The sequence below is a fragment of the Megalobrama amblycephala genome, linkage group LG18, assembly GCF_018812025.1.
Source record: "Megalobrama amblycephala isolate DHTTF-2021 linkage group LG18, ASM1881202v1, whole genome shotgun sequence".
NCBI classification, from domain to species: Eukaryota; Metazoa; Chordata; class Actinopteri; order Cypriniformes; family Xenocyprididae; genus Megalobrama; species Megalobrama amblycephala.
This window is the reverse complement of record NC_063061.1, coordinates 36,626,866-36,645,877: the sequence shown is the minus strand read 5'-3', so window position 1 is coordinate 36,645,877 and position 19,012 is coordinate 36,626,866. Positions and strand designations below refer to the sequence as shown.

The following is a 19,012-nucleotide window of genomic DNA, read 5'->3' as shown; positions in this document are numbered from 1 at the left end:
TACAAAGAGAGCAGTTTTATTGGTGGTTGAATATACAGGATGTTATAGGTGTAACAGGAAAAAAATTCCCAGGAGTCAGTAAACGTCAACATCTCAGATGCACACTGAAGAAAGCCTTTTTAGCTTCCTTTTTTTCCCATATATGAATAACAACATTCTGTAGAAAAACCGCACGCGCGCACACACTCACTCACGCAAACACACACGCCCAGAGATCACAGCATATTCAGTCCTTGTGTTTTTTTTGCCTCATAATGTTAGTTATTTTAGTGCGTGACTCGTTTGGTTTGAAAATATATTTCCTCGTAACTGCCCTCTACATGATGGGAGATTATACATCACAACTGTACATGTACATTTATACAGAACATAATATCATACACATCCCAAAAGAATCAAAATCATACACATGCACGCTGGCAAACTGCTCGTCGCCAGGCAACACTGAGCCCCGCCCCCCTCTGTGACATCATAGTCGCAAATGTTCGGGCCTTTTTCCCCCACAATAATCAAAAGATAAAAAAAATGATAAATTAATTTTGAATAAAGAAAAAAATGCCTTTTTGGGACCATTAGGATAAGTTTTTGCATTGTGACACTATTTTCAAAAAATAAAATAAAACATGACAAAATAAGCCTCATTCGTGAAGCACGAGCAGAACAAATTACTTTTTGTTCTGATTTGTTTATTAAACATTTATGTGTTGAACTTATGTAATGAATAAACTTGCATAAACTTCTGAAAAAATTGCATAAAAGGCTTTATGAACAATTTGCATTTTCAAATTTGCTCTGCTTGTGTTTGATGAATGTGACCTATTTAAATTCAGTACAAATACTACAATTTGTTTGTACCTTATAAATGCACTTTGCAGTTTTTTTTGGCATTTCGTGTTATTGAGCTATTGAGAATTGGGAAGAGGAATGAAAATGAAAATAATGTCACAATGCAAATTGTACGCATAAAAAGTTTGTTTTAAGGTGAAAACACACGTTCTCGACAGATTTCGTGGGATTTGAGGGGCTGTCAGCGATAAACAGTAATAATAATGGTTGCACATGGTCACACACAAAACAATATAGCAAGATGACATGAAAAATGAGTCCAAACGTCCAGTTCAGTCTTTAATTTTTGAATTAATATAATATATTCCACTTATCCAATACTCACCGTGTCTGTCAAAACATTAATTTTAACAAATCAGTGAATATTCCTCATAAAACGGTTTATAAGATTGCACACACGTCTGCCCATTTCCCAATCGTATGGTCTGAACGGTCGACCCGACGGGCGAATGGTAGGTTGAATGACCTTTGGAAGGCCGAACGGTACGTCCGAACGGGACAAACAAACATGAACTCACTCCATCAGGCACAGTGTATTAATATTAAATGAACCAAGCCCTCTTAGAGTGTGTCTTTCTGTACACCCACACATAAACACACGCAAACATAGAAAGTTGTGAGGATGTAGCTTTATATCACAGCGTTCGGGTCCTCTTGAGCCCTCTGTGTGCGCGTGCGAATGCGTATCTGTATATTGATACTGAATTAGGATTCCCCTCTTGAGTTTTTAAAGTCCACAATCAGGGGAAAATACTGCTAATGTCTCAGTTTTTTGGTGCAAATTGGAGCTTGCGTGTTCTCGGTTTAGTCCAATTCATCTCCAGAACCGGATAAGGAACTCAAAAAGCCTAGCGAGGGTTCCCAAGGTTCTGCAGGAGGTTCAGGTCTCACCGTAAATTGTCTCTGAGGTTGTAGATCTCAGGTTCTAGGTCTTCTCCTCTCGCTCTGTCCTGCGCCGCGAGATGTTTCGTGGTTTGATCTTGAGCGAGAGTTCCCATAATGCCTCCTCCGCCAGGTGATCGCTAAAGTCGTTGAAGAACGAGACGATGTCTTCGTTCCGTTTCAGGTCGTAGTGTCTGCAAAGACAATTAAGGAAACAATTACAGTTACTGGTGAAATCGGCAACTACATTAATATAATATCTCAATTTCAACTTTTAATGTCATAATTATGTAATAATTTATATCATAATCTTATTAACTTGTGTCATAATTTTGAATTTTTATCTCATATTGACAGATATAATTATGACAAGTCGAAATTATGCTGAAAGACAATTATATTAATAATTAACAATTTAGTTTGTCGTCAAAATTTCAACTTATGACATTATAATAGTGACAAGTCAAAATTATGAGATACTTTTTCAGTTGTTTTTTTTTTGTTGTTGTTAATTTTAACTTTGCCAATTATGACTGTCATTTTTTTGTTCGTTTCAACTTTTATCTCAATGACTTAGTATTTTGTAATTTCAACTTTTTAATCTCAATTTTAACATGCCATAATTATGAATGTCAGTTTTTGCCATTTTATGTTAAGATTATGACTGTCAAATGTAATTTTTTTAACTTATGATCATAGTTTCAACCTTTTGTCATAATTGTTTTTTTTTGCAATCATTTGACTTATGTCGTAATTATAACCTTTATGTAATATTTCTATCATAATTTTATTAAGTTACGACATAATTGTCATTTTTTTTGCCATAATTTCAAATGATTTTCTCATAACGAGTTATAATCATGAAAGTCGAAATTATAATAGAAGACAATTATATTAATAAATGACAATTTAGTTTGTCAATTTCGGCTTATGTTCTAATAATAAATTATGAGATACTTTTTGTCATAATTGTTTTTTTTTTTTGTCAATTTCGACTTTTATCTCAATGACTTGGTATCTTATAATTTCAACTTTTTATCTCAAAATTTTGACATGTCATAATTATGAATGTCAGTTTTTGCCATTTGATGTTATAATTATGACTTTGTCAGTTGTTTTTTAGTCAAATTTGATTTTTTTTAATCTTATGATCATAGTTTCAACCTTTTATTTCATAATTGGTTTTTTTGCAATTATTTGACTTATGTCATAATTATAACCTTTATGTAATATTTATATCATAATTTTATTAAGTTACGTCATAATTGTCTTTTTGTCATAATTTCACATTTTTATCTCATAATGAGTTATAATCATGAAAGTCAAAATTATAACAAAAGTCAATTATAATAACTGACAATTTAGTTTGTCAAATTCGACTTATGTTCTAATAATGAATTATGAGATATTTTGTCATAATTGTTTTTTTTGTCAATTTCGACTTCTCAATGACTTAGTATCTTATAATTTAAACTTTTTATCTCAAAATTATGACTTTATGTCAATTATGAATGTCAATTGTTTTTGCCATTTTTGTGTTATAATTATGACTGTCAATTATGACAGTCATAATTGGTTCTTATAATTTTTATGTCAATCATGGCTAGTTGAAAAAATTATTAAAGGTCAAAATTATGAGATACTTTTTATGTCACAAATATTTTTTTGTCAATTTCAAATGCCAATTATGACTGTCAATTTCAACTTTTACCTCAATGACTTAGAATATTATAATTTCAACTTTCTATCTCAAAATTATGACTTATGTCATGTTTATGAATGTCGATTGTTTTTGCCATTTTTTTTATAATTAAGACTGTCAATTATTTTTTGTCAAATTTGATTTATCTGGACTCATCTCATAGTTTCAACCTTTCAAGTCATTATTATGTTTTTTTTGCAATTATTTGACTGTTTATGTAATATTTATATCATAATTTTATCTTTTCTTTTATTGTCATAATTTTGCATTTTTATCTCATAATGACAGTTATAATCATGACAAGTCAAAATTATGATACTTTTTGTCAATTGTTTTTTGTCAATTTCAACTTTTACCTCAACGACTTAGAATCTTATAATTTCAACTTTTTCTCAAAATTATGACTTTTTATGTCATAATTATGAATGTAAATTGTTTTTGCCATTTTTATATTATAATTATGACTTTGTCAATTGTTTTTTGTCAAATTTGATCTTTTATCTTATGACTCATTATCTCATAGTTTCAACCTTTTATGTCATAATTATGTTGTTTTGCAATCGTTTGCCTTTTTATGTCATAATTATGACTTTTAACAAAAGATGATTTTTTTTCCTTATGTGGCAGAATGGGCTTCCATATAAATATGATTGAACGAGCGATGTTTGATTTGACCGCAGCCTCTCATGCCTCATTGCTTTATTATAAGTCTATTAAAGCAAAGTCCAGGCCAGACTCCTGGACCGCAGCATGAATCACGTGTAATTTAATCTCGTGCTAGTCAAACGTCAGATTTCAGGCCAGCGGATTACTCACACTTGCTGGAAGCGTCTCATGCTGTCCAGAATGTTGAACTGCTGCCAGCGCTTGGAGAAATTCACTTTACCATCAATAAAATCCGGGTTTCCGAGGTGAACAAACGTCAGGTCCTGTAGGATCAAACCCCTGCAGGGAACAAAAACATTATTAGCAAAACTACAACATTCTTCAGTGTGAATATCTTAAGCACAACTGTCAGGAAATGATTGATTTGCTTTATTTCATTTCAGTTCATTTTCCAGCTCCTGTTTTTATTTATTTATTTTTTTAAACACACAAACTCACAGATAGGGAATACATGGAGGCTCCACTTCAGCTAGAGCCGCTCTATATGCTCGGAAAGATGACGAACTGTCAATCAAAGTGCAGTACTCCTCCAAGCCCTGGAAAAAGACAGGAAAAGGGAGACAAAGAGACAGGTTAAAATATCTTATTGAATGATGTTCTTCAGTTATGCTAACTTTAATCAGTTTGTGACTGACCTCAGATGTCTGTTTCTGCCATTCCAGTCGTCTGATTGGTGCAGAGTCCAGCGCAGAGAGAATCGCCAAGTAAGAGTTGAAGTTATTCAGTTTCCGCAAGTGCTACAGATGAGATGAAAACATTAAATCACTCAGAAAATAGAGCAAGTGATAGAGAAAGAGAGAAAGTGTCAACTGTGATTTACCTTCATGATTTTGATGAATTTGAGCAGCAGTTTCTCTCTGTCCTGAGCTTTCTCCTGCTGGATGATTATAGAGCGCACCCTAGTGGACAGGACAAATTACAGAGTGAGTATGGGAACTCTTCAGGGCATGAGGGTGTAGTATACAGGGTCATAGTGTGAAGGCATTCATCCTCCATAACCAGATTTAAAACTATCCACATACAAGTGTGGTCCACACAGCAGCTAATTCAGACCAGAGCTGCCCACTTATACAGGAAGACCAACATCTGAACAATATGTAGATTTTCCATCCAAAGTTTTTGCATTACGTTTAAGGGCCAAAATTGGCAACTTTCCAAATTCAATGTTGAATTTAATCCCTAGTTCTTTCTCAGAAGTGCTCCTGGGAACTTTTACACAACTTTCTTTGTTGGAAAATTGTGTGTAAAGTCAGCAAATCAGAGTCGAGCATGCTGTTTTGAGAAATAATTTCCAAATTTTGTGTGCAATATGCATAGGGTCCTATGAAATCAGTTCCATTTTATTTTTTTCCCAAATTCCTTTTTTTTTTTTAGTTTACTAATAAAATTAAAACATGGAAATAAAAGTATGCAGACTTTGTATTTGATAAATTAGAAATAAATAGAAATATAAAAAAAATAAAAATGACAAAAGCACTAAATATAAAAATAAACTATAAAAATAAAAGCATATTCTAAATATTGATAAATACTATAACAGTATATAAAGAAAATATATATCTTTTCATATTCAGTTTACTGTTAAAACATGGAAGTGAGCAGATTTCATATTTAATAAATAAATTAAAGATAAATAGAAATATAAAAAAAAAATACAAAAGCACAAAACAAAACTAAAATTAAAATAAAAACTGAAAATATAAAAATAAAAGCTTATTCTAAATACTGATAAATACTATAACAGTATATAATTAAAACATGGAGGTGTGCAGACTTCATTTTTGATAAATAAATTAGAGATAAATATTTAAAAAAATATTAAAACAATATTAAAACAAAATTATTAAAACTAAAATAAAAATAAAAACAAAATATAAAAATAAAAGCTAATTCTAAATAATGATAAATAATACAATAGCATATAAAGAATATAAAGAATAGTATATATAGAATATATAAAGAAATATATATATATATATATATATATATATATATATATATATATATATATATATATATAAATTTTAAAATTTTATATATAAAATATATTTTAAAATTAAAATAAAAACTGAAAATATGAAAATAAAAGCTTAAATACTGAATAAATACTATAACACTATATAAATAAAATGTATATATTTTAAATTCTGTCTACTGTAAAATTAAAACATGGAAGTAAAAGTGTGCAGACTTTAAAAAATAAAAATGACAAAAGCACAAAACAAAATTATTAAAACTAAAATTAAAAATGAAAATATAAAAATAAAAAGCTTATTCTAAATACTGATATATACTATAACAGTATATCATTAAAACATGGAAGTAAAAGTGTGCAGACTTACATATAACATATTTAAACAGCAGTCCTTTTGCACTTTAATATTCACAGACACTAGTCCATATCATGATTTGATTAAGCGTACAGCCCTACTTTTGATTAATTCATCCAAAATTTCCCAATTCCGTGACATTCCGTGTAATACAATGAATTCCATTTTTAACACTGGATTCTGCAATTCCGCCATCGCAGAACTCATAGGGCCCTAGATGCATATATAGGGAACACATGTTGTTGAACGCATGAGTGTGTAGCAGTATCAGTGAATATGTACCAGTAGCTCATGTTGTTAAAGTGCTCTGTAAACTGGGTCAGATTTAGACTTTTCTCTTCGTTCTGTTCCTTCGCCCAAAGCAGCACCTCAGGAATCTGAAGACAGAGATGACAACAGGTTATCATGCATCACTTTTTACACCCACAAATCTGAAAACGTTTTTCCAAGTAAAACAGTCTGTGTGTGTTACCTCGATCTTGTAGAAAAGTTCTGCGTCCAGCAACGTCAGCTGATCTGCGATCTCATGACTGCGGAAATCATGCAGCGTGCCGGGCCTTTGGAGAAAGAGCCGATTAAATGCAAAACAAACTTGCAAAGATGAGAACATTCCTGATGACCCCTGAACTTTGAGCTTTACCTTGCAGAGACGCCCCGCGCGGCGAGAGGCTTGAGCGTGTGCACGTGCCGCAGGAGCCGCTTCTGTTCCACTTTATCTAGGATGTTCTTCCGCAGGACCCTCGCCAGACTCAGTTCCCCGTTACAGACCAGCCGGAACACCAGATCCATCAACTGCCGCAGGATGTCCTCGGTCAACTCCACCAGACTGACACACACAAAACATGAAGAGATAACACATTCACATTCAAAACACTGGGGTCAGGAAGATCTTTTTTTGAAAGTAATTAATCCTTGTATTCAGCATGGACAGAGTGAAGACAGATTTCTATTTCAAATAAATGCTGTGCTTTTGAACTTTCTATTCATGGTTTCCTCAAAAATATTGATATTTTTCAACAATGATAATGAAGAAATGTTTCTTGAGCAGAAATCATCATACCAGAATGATTTCTGAAGGATCATGTGACACTGAAGACTGGAGTAATGATGCTGAAAATTCAGCTTTGATCACAGGAATAAATTACATTTTAACATATTACACAATAGTAAACAGTTATTTGAAATTGTAATAATATTTCACAATAATACTGTTTTTATTGTATATTTGATCAAATAAATGCAGCCTAAAATACTTTCAACACTAAAAATACAGCTATTCAATTTGAAAAAGCCTTATTTCAATTATTTCACAACAAACAAAAGACACAAAATGCTTTAAAGAAACATCTGGGAACATTATTGATCGATGACTCAATGAATCATTTGATCCATTCTTTTCATCTAGTTCCTAAAACAAATGAACCAATTTGCTAAAAGAAACATTTCTTATCAATCGTAAGAAATTTTCCAGTTCCGCCTAACAATTCTGGTTCCATTAAAATTATTAAACAACTAATAAACAAATAGTGGTAAGGAACAGGGTTTGGGTACCGTTTGAATTTTACGATTCCGATCTATTGATTCCGATTCTTATCGATTCCTAATTTCGATTCCAATAAGGTAAAAAAAAATCTTAGATATCATTCAGTTATTTGAAGTCTTATTGCAAAACATTTCATTGTAGCTGAATATCATAAACCAAAGTGTAAAATACCATAGCAAAAACAACTAGCACAACTAATATTTCAAGCATTATTAAAGACAATTAAATACTCAGTAATTGAAAAAGAACAAATAAAAAAATTAGCAATCGCAACACATATATGATTGAAATAAAGAGTGTTTTTAAACACGGTATTCAGGTTCAAAAACTAATCAATAAATAACACTGCACTTTATAGATAAAATTGACATTACAAATATAGTTACAGTTATTCAGAACGAGTGGATTTTCTCTTTGTCTTTAGCAGTGATGGGAATAACTGCGTTACTAATGGCGTTACTTTTTTCAGTAACAAGTAATCAAACAAATTACTTTTTCCCCCGTTACAGAAAAGAAAAAAAATGCCGCGTACTTTAATTGAGCTCAATGAAGCGGTTTTCATCCGAGTAAGCTCTCTCTCAGCCATAGAACCTGCAAAGTTTTTTCTCTGGAGTGTGTGTTGGACTAGTAGTTGTTTAATTAAGCCATTAGTTGACTAATCACATTTATATTAATTTGATTTCTTAAATACTGGAGAGAATAAACCATAATAATGAGCGTTTACATAATATAGGCTACATAGCACTCAAGCAAAAAGCTTGCCATAAAGAACCGGCAAAAGTAATGATTATGAATGTGACAAATGTTAAGGAGACGTTATAATTGCTTATTAATAAACTAATGTTTTCTGAATCTGTGTCGGCTGCAAAGATGAAGTTGCACTGCTGAATCTCATCATCTCTGTGGAAGCGCTTAGAGAGAAAATGTACATTTCATTCAGGATTACATAATCAGAGAGTAGCCTATTTCTTTTCATTTTGAATTATTTTGTTTAAAAGTAGACATTTCAAGCTTTCTATAGATATATTTCTCATGTCTGCGAGGCAAGCAGCCGCTGAGTTTCGGTTAATTTAGCCTGTAAGACACGCTCAAGTTCATGTGCAAGTGATTGCGCCGGCGCCATGATTATATTTTCTGCTATATTTGCTTCTTATTTATTAAATCCAGGCAATTGGTTGACGAAACATTGATTAAAATTAAGATACAATTTTTACAAAATGAAATTCACTTTAAAGAAAGGCTTTCTACAAAACAAAACTTAATGAAGTGGTCAAAATCATGTCTGACCCACTCCATGACTCCCGATATATTGCGCACTTTATGATGTATTCTATCTTAATCATGTTGTTCACTTTTCATAATCAAATGGATAAATTTAAAACATAACATTAAACAAATAATAATTTATTTTTAGACATTTAATATTGGGGGCATCCAAGTTAATTGACATATTTGATTTTTTTTTTTTTTTTTTTTTTTTTTTAAAGTAACGCAATAGTTATTTACTAAACTAATTAATTACTTTGATAATGATGTAACTCAGTTACTATTTGTGAGAAGTAACTAGTAACTATATCTAATTACTTTTTTAAAGTAACGTGCCCAACACTGGTCTTTAGTTGTTTGATTAGTGTTCTTATAGAGACGGCAGCAGGAATGTTAGACTGCTGTCACTTTAAGAGCTTCACGGATCCACTGAAGCGTGAGACGATTTGTGCACAATTGAACGATTTTAAACCATTGAAGCATGAGACGACAGTAGAGGTTTAAAATCACATTTAAATTTACTTTTTCTGTAAGCGTGCTTTGTGTGTGCAGCACGGAAAACAGTGCGAGAGTCTTTTCCTCTTAAAACACTTCAACTTAGTTGAAGCTACCTTTTGTTAGTAGTCTGTTGTGTAGCTTGACTATAGTTCATTACGAGTACTTTTTAGCCATATATAAAAACACGCGGTTACTCACCAGAGTTCATCCACGACTCTCACCAGCACGAAGAACGTGTTTTTACTGACACGCTTCTTAAAGGTGTCTGGACTGTGACAGAAGCGAGTGTATGTGCAGCGGAGTTAAGAAACACACACATGTGCAGACCGACTGCTTCTAACAGATGATGAACAGAATGAAACGGATTGAAAGGATATCTGTAGTGTAGTTTTTTAATGAGGTCTTCGGGCGTTATGAAGGTTCTGTAGGTGGTGAGAAAAGCCTCACAGTACAACACCAAATCTACAACACAAACAGAGGAATGCAATTAAAATGCACTCAAACCTCCATCACACACAGATACTGTAGGTATAAATCAATCTAAGACATGCTAAAGGCAAATTATAACAATGACCACCACATATATGCATATTAACTATTACTAAACAAGCTTTATATGAAGAAAGAATGTGAATTACCTTTGCGGTCTGTTTCTGTAGCGTGAACTAACAGTATATCACCAGAACCGGCTCTCACATCAGGACCATCATCATTCTATCAGAGAGAGAGAGAGAATTATTACTGCAGCTCACTGAAGTCGAGCTCAGTTTGGCTCCGGCTGCCATCGCAGCACTGCACCAGCTGATGGAGTGTGTGTGTGTGTGTGTGTGTGTGTGTGTGTGTGTTTTGACTTGCATCAACCACTACAGAATGACTCTCTAAACACACAAAATACATGCATGCATGATTTCCAGCTAGTTTAATGCCTCTCATATCACTCTTTCTTTATCCATAATAAAACACATTTTTAACTCAAATCAATATTTCATGTCTTTATATAGGGGTTGCACAGACCAGTCGACTAATTGACTTTAATGCTCTGCCATGATGCTTTAAGCTCGACATCGACTAATAACATCCAAAGACAAAAGAACTGATGAAAATAAGCTGCTATGTACAATAGCCTTGTGGGCAGAGCTGTCATATGCCATAGCTGTGCACAAGGCGACCCGCGTTCGAGTCTCAGCTCGAGGTTCAGGCTCATTAATGACGTCATCAGCAACTAGTCGACTCGACTTCATCCCATAAAAGTCATTCAACCACTACTATATATTTACATATTTGAAAGTCGCTGCGCAGAGCTGCACGATTACTCTTTACAAGATTACGATCTCAATTAAAAAAAAAACACATGATCTTATTCATATATATAACCGATTCACCTATCATTCAATCATTCTTTCAAACTAGCATTGACTTAACACTATTACTGGATACAGAGTTTTCAAATTTTACAGATATTACCCTCACAAAAGATCAAATTCTACCCAACGAAATAGTTTATATCTTTGCAGAGCAATAATAATAATAATAAAAATAATAAATAAATAAATAAATAAAATATTTTTATAAAAACTTCTATGACGTATATAAGATTTCATTAATTTTCCAGCATGGACATTTTTTTAAAAACAAAGAATTTTTAATATTATGCATGAAAACATGGTACACAATATATAAAAATGTCTCTAGATATGACCCAGGACCACGGTTATTATTGTTAACTAAAACCATAAAAAAAGTTACATTACTTGAAATAAAATTAATTTTATTTCAGCCAGATGCCAAGGCAACATCTCTCATTTTCATTTAGTTTAAATTGAAGTACTAAAATAACTATTAATAAAAACTATTAATAATAACTTTAACAATTTTTTTTTCGTTAATTTTTACAACTTCTCCCAGTCTGAATTTTTTTAAATTATGGACATTTTTAAATATCATGCATGCAGACATGGTACACAATATTTAATAAATGCATAAAGGCACAACTAAATGCATAAATAAATGAAAAAATAAATGTATAAACACAAAAATGCATAAATAAATCCTAATATTTCCAGGTTTTCATTGATCCTGGCTTTTGGTTTAAGATGTTTAATAAAGGTTTTGTACAGTTCATGAACACTTTATAAATCTTTAAAGAGCATTATTACCTCTGCTTTGAGCGTGATGCGGTTCATAATGTCATTATGATCAATAAGGGATAATTCATCAACATCATCGATCTGACCATGACTGGGTTCTTTCGGCCTGTGAGCGAGAGAAAACATTACACAAATATTTACACATCTCTGACCTGCCCAAAAATACAACACACAAGCACAAAGACTTGAATTCATACCTGTCCTTAGACAACGCTTCCTTGCTATTGGACGTGGGTATGTGAGGGGTGTGGTCTTGAAGCACATCATCACATGAAGAAGTGTCCTGAAGAATAATAAAAAAATAAAGTGTAATTACACTCCAAAAACAGATACACACAAGCCTCGACACAATAACACAGGCCGGTACTTACAGTGCGGTGTGTGTTGTCTCCGTTAGCATGTGTGGACGAGTACAGGTTCACATACTCTCCCTCGCCACCTTCATCAACACTCTCACTCTGTAGCAAAAACAACAGGGACAAACTTGGTCACACAGGCATTGAAAATTTACCAACATACAGTAAGAATGTGAACTCATGCAAAATACCACTAAATGAAACCAAAGAAATAAACAAGAGTTTACATTTTCTGAAAATTAGATTTTCCATGCAAAAGTGCTGTTACGCGTTCAGGCTATAGGCACGTAGTGTTTCTTTACAAAGTGACATCGCCACCTACTGGCCTGGCAGCATAATACAGCGTATTAGTCATTTTCACAGATCTGTGTAAATGGGGATCGTATGGACAAAGTTGTCATCTGTATGCAAAAAACTTTTTTTTTTTTTTTGCATAGAGATGACAACTTTTTTGCATAAAAAAGCATTTACATTACTTGAATTAAAATAAACATTAACTGAAATAAAATATAGGGAAAAAACTTTGCAGATAGTTGCATTTGCAGATAGTCTCATTTGTTTTATTTAAGTTTAAATACAACATTAATTTAAATTTATGGAGCCCCTAAAGGGACATGGTGATTTGAAAAAATGGGAGGATAAAACACAAACGCAAAGTTTCTCGGGGGAACTCAAAACTTTTACATAAGAACGCAAGAGCATTGAAATGTATTTTTTCCTCCCATCTCTTATTTTTCCATCACCATGTCCCTTTAGGCGCTCAGTAAAAACTAAAACTGTTTTTTTTTTTTTAAATAATAAAAAACTAGTAAAAAAAACTTACAAAAAAAAGACAAAATGAATAAAATAAAATGAAAACAGAAAATATAAAAATAGTATCTAATTCAAAATATTAACAAAAACTATAATAGTATATTAACGTCAAAATAACACTGCCCAGAACCACAATTATTGTCCTGCATGTGAATACGACCCAATTTGTTTTAAAAAGTAATAGCACACCTCTCCTTTCCCACTCAGAAAACTCAAACTTTACACTGAAAACAGAAGTTATAAGACAGAAATTACTTTTAGAATATATTTACCACTAGATGGCACTGATGCACACACATTTACAATATTTTCTTAATATTCTTACATGATGCTTTTTTTTTTTTAAACAAAAAAACGCACAAGAAAGTGCACATAATGTGACAGCACACGTAATATTTTCAGGAAAATTTGAGATAAAGTATAAAAGATCATTTTTCATGTTTATTTCAAAAACATTATGCTTTTCAAACAAAACTGCACCTCCTTTTGAAGATGTCTTTAGTAGAAAAATAGTGATAACACGTTGCATAAAGCCTTCATGTATAATGCATTATAAAGTTATTCATAATGTACATTATAATGCATTATATCTTTTCATAAATAATCACAACTCAAGTTAAAAAGCATTATAATGTTTGTAGATTCTTTGTTACATCTGAAATTGGTTGTTTGACATGTGGTTTAAAAAAAACATTAAAGGTGACCTATTATGCTCCTTTTACAAGATGTAATATTAGTTTCTGGTGTCCAGAAAGTGTCTGTGAAGTTTCAGCTCAAAATACCCCACAGATCATTTATTATAGCTTGTCAAATTTGCCCCTATTTGGGTGTGAGGAAAAACACGCTGTTTTTGTGTGTGTCCCTTTATACAGCTTTAACAGCTCAACAACAACAAAGCTGGAGAATCTTACGCAGCCAAAATGAGGATTGTCAGTAACGGTGTTCAGCCTTACATTGTTCAAACCGGAGTCGACACTGATGGAGAGACTCAGGAAGAAGTTACAACTTTTAGAATGAAACTGGACGTTTCTGAATGGTTAGTGGATAAATTTATGTAGTTGCTGTGGAGTTGATTCAACTCATCCACTAGCATGTGCCGTCATGTTCATCTTTTGTGCAAATCCAGTGTTGAATTGACCCTCGTTTGTGAAGCAGTCCGGCGTAAAATGATGGCATGGCAACAACACTCTACTACAACAACTCTTCCTCTTCTCTAAAGCAGCCCAACATGGCCCCGCCCCCTTTGTTTGGTGTGTTCTCGGGGGTGGGGTTTATGTAAATTTTAGGGTTAGTGATATCATGGTTAGTGATAGTTATGCTCAAACAGCCACATCACACATTAACTAAAGTTAAAAAAGTGAAAAAAAAAAATTCTAGAGGTGTCACAATGAATAGATAAGCATTATAACTGTGGTTACAATTATTTATGAGATCATACAATGCATTATATTGTGCATTATTAATGCATTAAAAATAAGTTTATATTATTATACATAAAGGCTTTATGCAAAGTATTACCAAAATGGTTAATAAATAGTCAGTAATGTTTTATTTTTGATCCTAGAAATGCAAAACACATGGTTATTAGGTAGTGATTATAATTTGCTTTATTTAAAAACAATAGAAGTCCATCTTCCGATAACTACTGAAATGTGTGTGTGTGTGTGTGTGTGTGTTTACCGCGGAGGTAAGAAGTGAGTCAGAAAGAGAAGACTCAGAAGGAAGACAGACGGCCAGAGAGACCAGAGAGCTGGTCAAGGACCCGTTAGAGACACCACCACCATCTAGAGCTCTGCCAGCATTGGTCAAGCCAACCGGGTCGGAACTCTGCGATTGGTTGAAACAGAAGAAGAGAGAAGAAATGGGAGAGGAAAGATGGAATCAGAGGAAGTATTTGGAATAAATCTGAAAAGAAGGAAAAAGATTGGAGAACAGAGAGGGAAATATGTTCTATTTTGTGTGAAATAGCAGGACAGCAAGTTTAAATTTGTAACCACCCACTAAAAAGAGAACAAACTCTATCAGGGAACACAATGCTGGACAAGTCAAATCCTGGCTGAACTTCCGGATGTTGCTTAGAGGGATTACAACACCTGCAGGGACTTGCCCGGAACACCAGCAACAACATTCCAATTCATCCCATCACACACACAGCTCAACAAACATGGTCCAACATGTTTCCCTGAGAGATCGGGAAGAGCTTCCCTCATTCTATGTGCCATCTGTGACATTCTGGAATGTAAGCATTCCACAGAGACTCGGAGGAGGGAGTGAGGAAAAGAGATAGAATGAGAAAAAACATCCATATGGAGCCTCAAAATCTCTCTCTCTCTCTCACACACACTGAAATGGTTAGGTCTTTCCTCAGGCAAACTCACACACACATAAACATCATATTGCTTCTTCTCTGACCTCAAAGGTCAGAGGTCAAGAGCACAGAACATTCCAGAACAATTCCCAGATTCAGTTACCATGACAAACTAGTTTCTAAAACTCATCAGCAGGGAGAAACACTCCAAATAACAGCTTGCTGATCTCAGTAATATCCAATGTTATTTTAATACCATTTATAGTATTTATTAATATTTTGAGTAATCTTATATTTTTATATTTTCAGTTTTTATATGAAATTTAAGTTTTAGTTATTTTGTTGTGCTTGTGTCATATTTAGTAGTTTTTTAATCATTCTAATTAGCTCTAATTCATATTTATTTCAGATTTAGTAACTTTAGTACTTCATCTTCTTTTATTACAGTTACTTAAAAAAATATATAAATATATATATTAAAATATATACATAAATTTTTTATATATATATATATATATATATATATATATATATATATATATATATATATATATATATATATATATATATATATAGTAAAGACATGTCATGTCTGTCTGGTCAGGACATGACGTACAAATGAGGTAAGAGCTGGTTATCTTAGATGTATTGCTGAAAATATCAATTAAAATCTCAACATGGGACAAATTAATGCCAATCAAGAGTTTGACTACACAAGCCACCTTTGATGCAAAGAGCACAATCTTCAAAAACAACTTTAAAAGTCTAAAAGTGTCTTATAAAGCACTAGAAGTTATTAGTGAAATCCAATGCAACTAGAGGCATGAATTATTCAGTAAAATTATACACGAGGAGCACCCGAGAACATACCCAAAACTTGGTTTTAATGCTACATGAAGATTAAACAGCATTTTGATAAGCCATGGACTTAAACCCTAAATCTAGATAATCAGATAAATTAAGATTAGATAAGCTTTTGGACTTGAACTTTAATTCAGCTTCGGTTCTGGTTCCAAAAGTCATCCAATAAAACCCAAAAGGGCAAAGTGGACGCACACACTCCATAAATAATCTTTAAGTCACATCTGAACAGCAGTTTAATAACCACCCCAGGGAGACATGATGATAAAACCATATGAAGAGCACATGTGTGCCGAAACCACACACAAAATGACCAGAACACACTGAACACAGATGATACACAAGCAAACGTACAATAAGTATAATGGGCCTCATTCATGAAACATGAGAAGAACAACTTTCTGCAGTCATTTAATTTTAATTAGTTGTTATATATATATATATATATATATATATATATATATATATACTAAAATCTAATTAATCTAATTAATAAATATATATATATATATATATATATATATATATATATATATATATATATATATATATATATATATATTATTGTTGTAAATACTAGCCCTGAAAATACTTAACACAACTTCTTAAAATTTCAAAAGAGGAAAAAAATCCTTCTTAATGGTTTGCATGTCCTTTTCACTCCTGATTGCTGGACACTCACCACAGGTGTGGTCAAAGAGGCGTGGTCACTGAGGAAGGAGTTAGACACTGATAGGCTGAGACCAAGAGCAGGCTCCGCCTCCTCCGGAAGACCAGCAGGAGGAGGGAGAATTGAAAAAGAGGAAGAGGATGATGAAGGAGGAGAGGTATAGGAGGCCTAGAGTGCAAGACAGAAACATGGAAAAGGAAGAAGAAAGAAAAGAAGAAATAATCAGGTTAAAAAGAAGGAAAAGCAAAGTGAGTTATATTAACTCTAGAAAAAAGTAGAAGCTGGTTTAAAGGCAACATTTATATGCGTGCGTGTAAGTGTTTATTTTATATATATATATATATATATATATATATATATATATATATATATATATATATATATATAGAGTTCAGATGCAAAAACCTCTGTCTGAGTCTGTCTGACATGTTTTCTTTTAAATCAGGCTCCTGTGTTTAGGTTCAGTAATTTCACTTTAATTGCAATGAAAAGGTTATTAGTCAGTTACTGAAATGCCTTATTTTCAAAAATGCCACTTTAGTCAATACATTGGTATTTAACTTTTTTCTTCGCAAAAACCTCTAAGTCCGCCTCTTTGGACAACAAGACAGTTTTAAAGCAGCAAAAGGAACACTGTTGTTTACTTGCTACTCACGAAATCCTGTCATTGCCACTATAACGATGGACAAAACATGAAAAAAATTGCAGTTCAGCGATTGAAAGTGGCTCATTTGCACACAAACATTCATCTTGAAATCATATGATTCAATTTGCGTCTTCCGATTGGTTCTTCTGTGGACTTAGAGGCTTTTGCTGACAAAGGGAAGTGGCGTTTAGCGGTTTCTGCCAACGAAGCGTTACTTCTGAATGGACTGACGCTGGGATTTAGTGGATTTGAAGTGAAAGTATTTAATGAACGTATACTATGTGCAGAGCAATCACTCAATATCATCATCTCATTTTTGATGGAGGTGGAGTTTAGTGGCTTTTGCATCTGAACTCTTCAATTTAATATTTTTATTTTTTTTATTTTAATTTTTCATACGCGATAAGAAATATTTATGGCTGTGTAAATTCTTTCAATTCAGCCAAGTGACAAAAATCCAGGATGGACATTCATGTCGCCTTTAAACAATAAAACACAGAAGAAATGGGGGGGAAAAGCACAAGAAGAGAAAACTACCTGAGCTACTTCCAATTCTAATTGTATAAATCTCAATTAAATTTACACCAGAAAAGAAAAAAGAGATGATGTGAGAAAATAAGAGAAAGATGGGTAACACTTTACTTCCACTTTTAGAAATTCTACTATATTCTACTTTAACTATAAGTAACTTTGTAACTCCTTGTCAACTAGCAGTCATTAAAGTATTATTAAACTGTCCGCTTAATATCTGCTAACACTTTATTTTGATGCCCCACAACAGACTTTATACTGACTAACTTCTTCTACTAACTCTAACCCTAACAGTAATACTCTAATGACCGCTAGTCAACATGTAGTTGCAAAGATACTTATAGTTATTATTACAACGTCTAAAGTGGACCAATGAAATAAAGTGTAACCGAAAGATACTGCCGTGGCACAAATTCCCCACAGCCTGAGAGTTCCGGTTTGGTAAAGAATCTTATCTAATCTGTAACTCTTTTACAAAAAGCAAAAAAAAATTTAGCTAATCCGTATTTTCCAGTTGACTTTACAGTGACCCTGACGTCCCAGACCAGTCACATGGGACCTAATCTAAAGAATCTCAGTTTGACCTCTCACCTTTTCGAGCTTAACCTTTGACCTGCTCCATGCTCACCGCCCTCAGGCACAGGTCACTGATAACATGCATTTGATGATAATGCATTGGATCATAACTCACCAGCTGTCTCTGTTTGGGTGGCAGCGCCGGCGGTGGAACGACTTCGTGCACAGAGTCCGGACTGCTGTAGGAATCGTTGAAGCCGTAAACCTCCTGAAAGCGCTTGTTCCTCCGCTGCTCGTAAATACTCTCGCTCTGAGGCGTCTGATAGAAGACGGACGGTTGTGGTTCTGAATAATCCTCCACAAACTGCATGTACTGCAGAACTATAGAGGAAAAAACATGGTTAAACATACAAAAACAAGAGGCATTTGCT

At 33.2% G+C, this 19,012-nt stretch overlaps 1 protein-coding gene across 9 annotated transcripts in view; it reads right to left on the bottom strand.

Moving 5' to 3' along the window:
- rapgef1b (Rap guanine nucleotide exchange factor (GEF) 1b) overlaps positions 1-19,012 on the bottom strand; it is a 50,756-nt gene continuing 31,744 nt past the window's right edge. For 7 of the 9 annotated variants that reach the window (XM_048165138.1, XM_048165135.1, XM_048165134.1 and 4 more), the window contains 17 exons: positions 18,757-18,962; positions 16,901-17,056; positions 14,730-14,876; positions 12,252-12,338; positions 12,078-12,163; positions 11,890-11,986; positions 10,372-10,447; positions 10,111-10,195; positions 9,932-10,024; positions 7,067-7,252; positions 6,899-6,983; positions 6,709-6,803; positions 4,917-4,995; positions 4,732-4,833; positions 4,535-4,632; positions 4,247-4,375; positions 1-1,922 (listed from right to left, as the gene is read on the bottom strand). In XM_048165138.1, the coding sequence (XP_048021095.1) occupies positions 1,772-1,922; positions 4,247-4,375; positions 4,535-4,632; positions 4,732-4,833; positions 4,917-4,995; positions 6,709-6,803; positions 6,899-6,983; positions 7,067-7,252; positions 9,932-10,024; positions 10,111-10,195; positions 10,372-10,447; positions 11,890-11,986; positions 12,078-12,163; positions 12,252-12,338; positions 14,730-14,876; positions 16,901-17,056; positions 18,757-18,962 (1,958 nt within the window). In that variant the 3' untranslated portion in view covers positions 1-1,771. The remainder of the gene's footprint in view (positions 1,923-4,246; positions 4,376-4,534; positions 4,633-4,731; positions 4,834-4,916; positions 4,996-6,708; positions 6,804-6,898; positions 6,984-7,066; positions 7,253-9,931; positions 10,025-10,110; positions 10,196-10,371; positions 10,448-11,889; positions 11,987-12,077; positions 12,164-12,251; positions 12,339-14,729; positions 14,877-16,900; positions 17,057-18,756; positions 18,963-19,012) is intronic. The other 2 variants (XM_048165142.1, XM_048165143.1) reach the window with 1 other exon arrangement.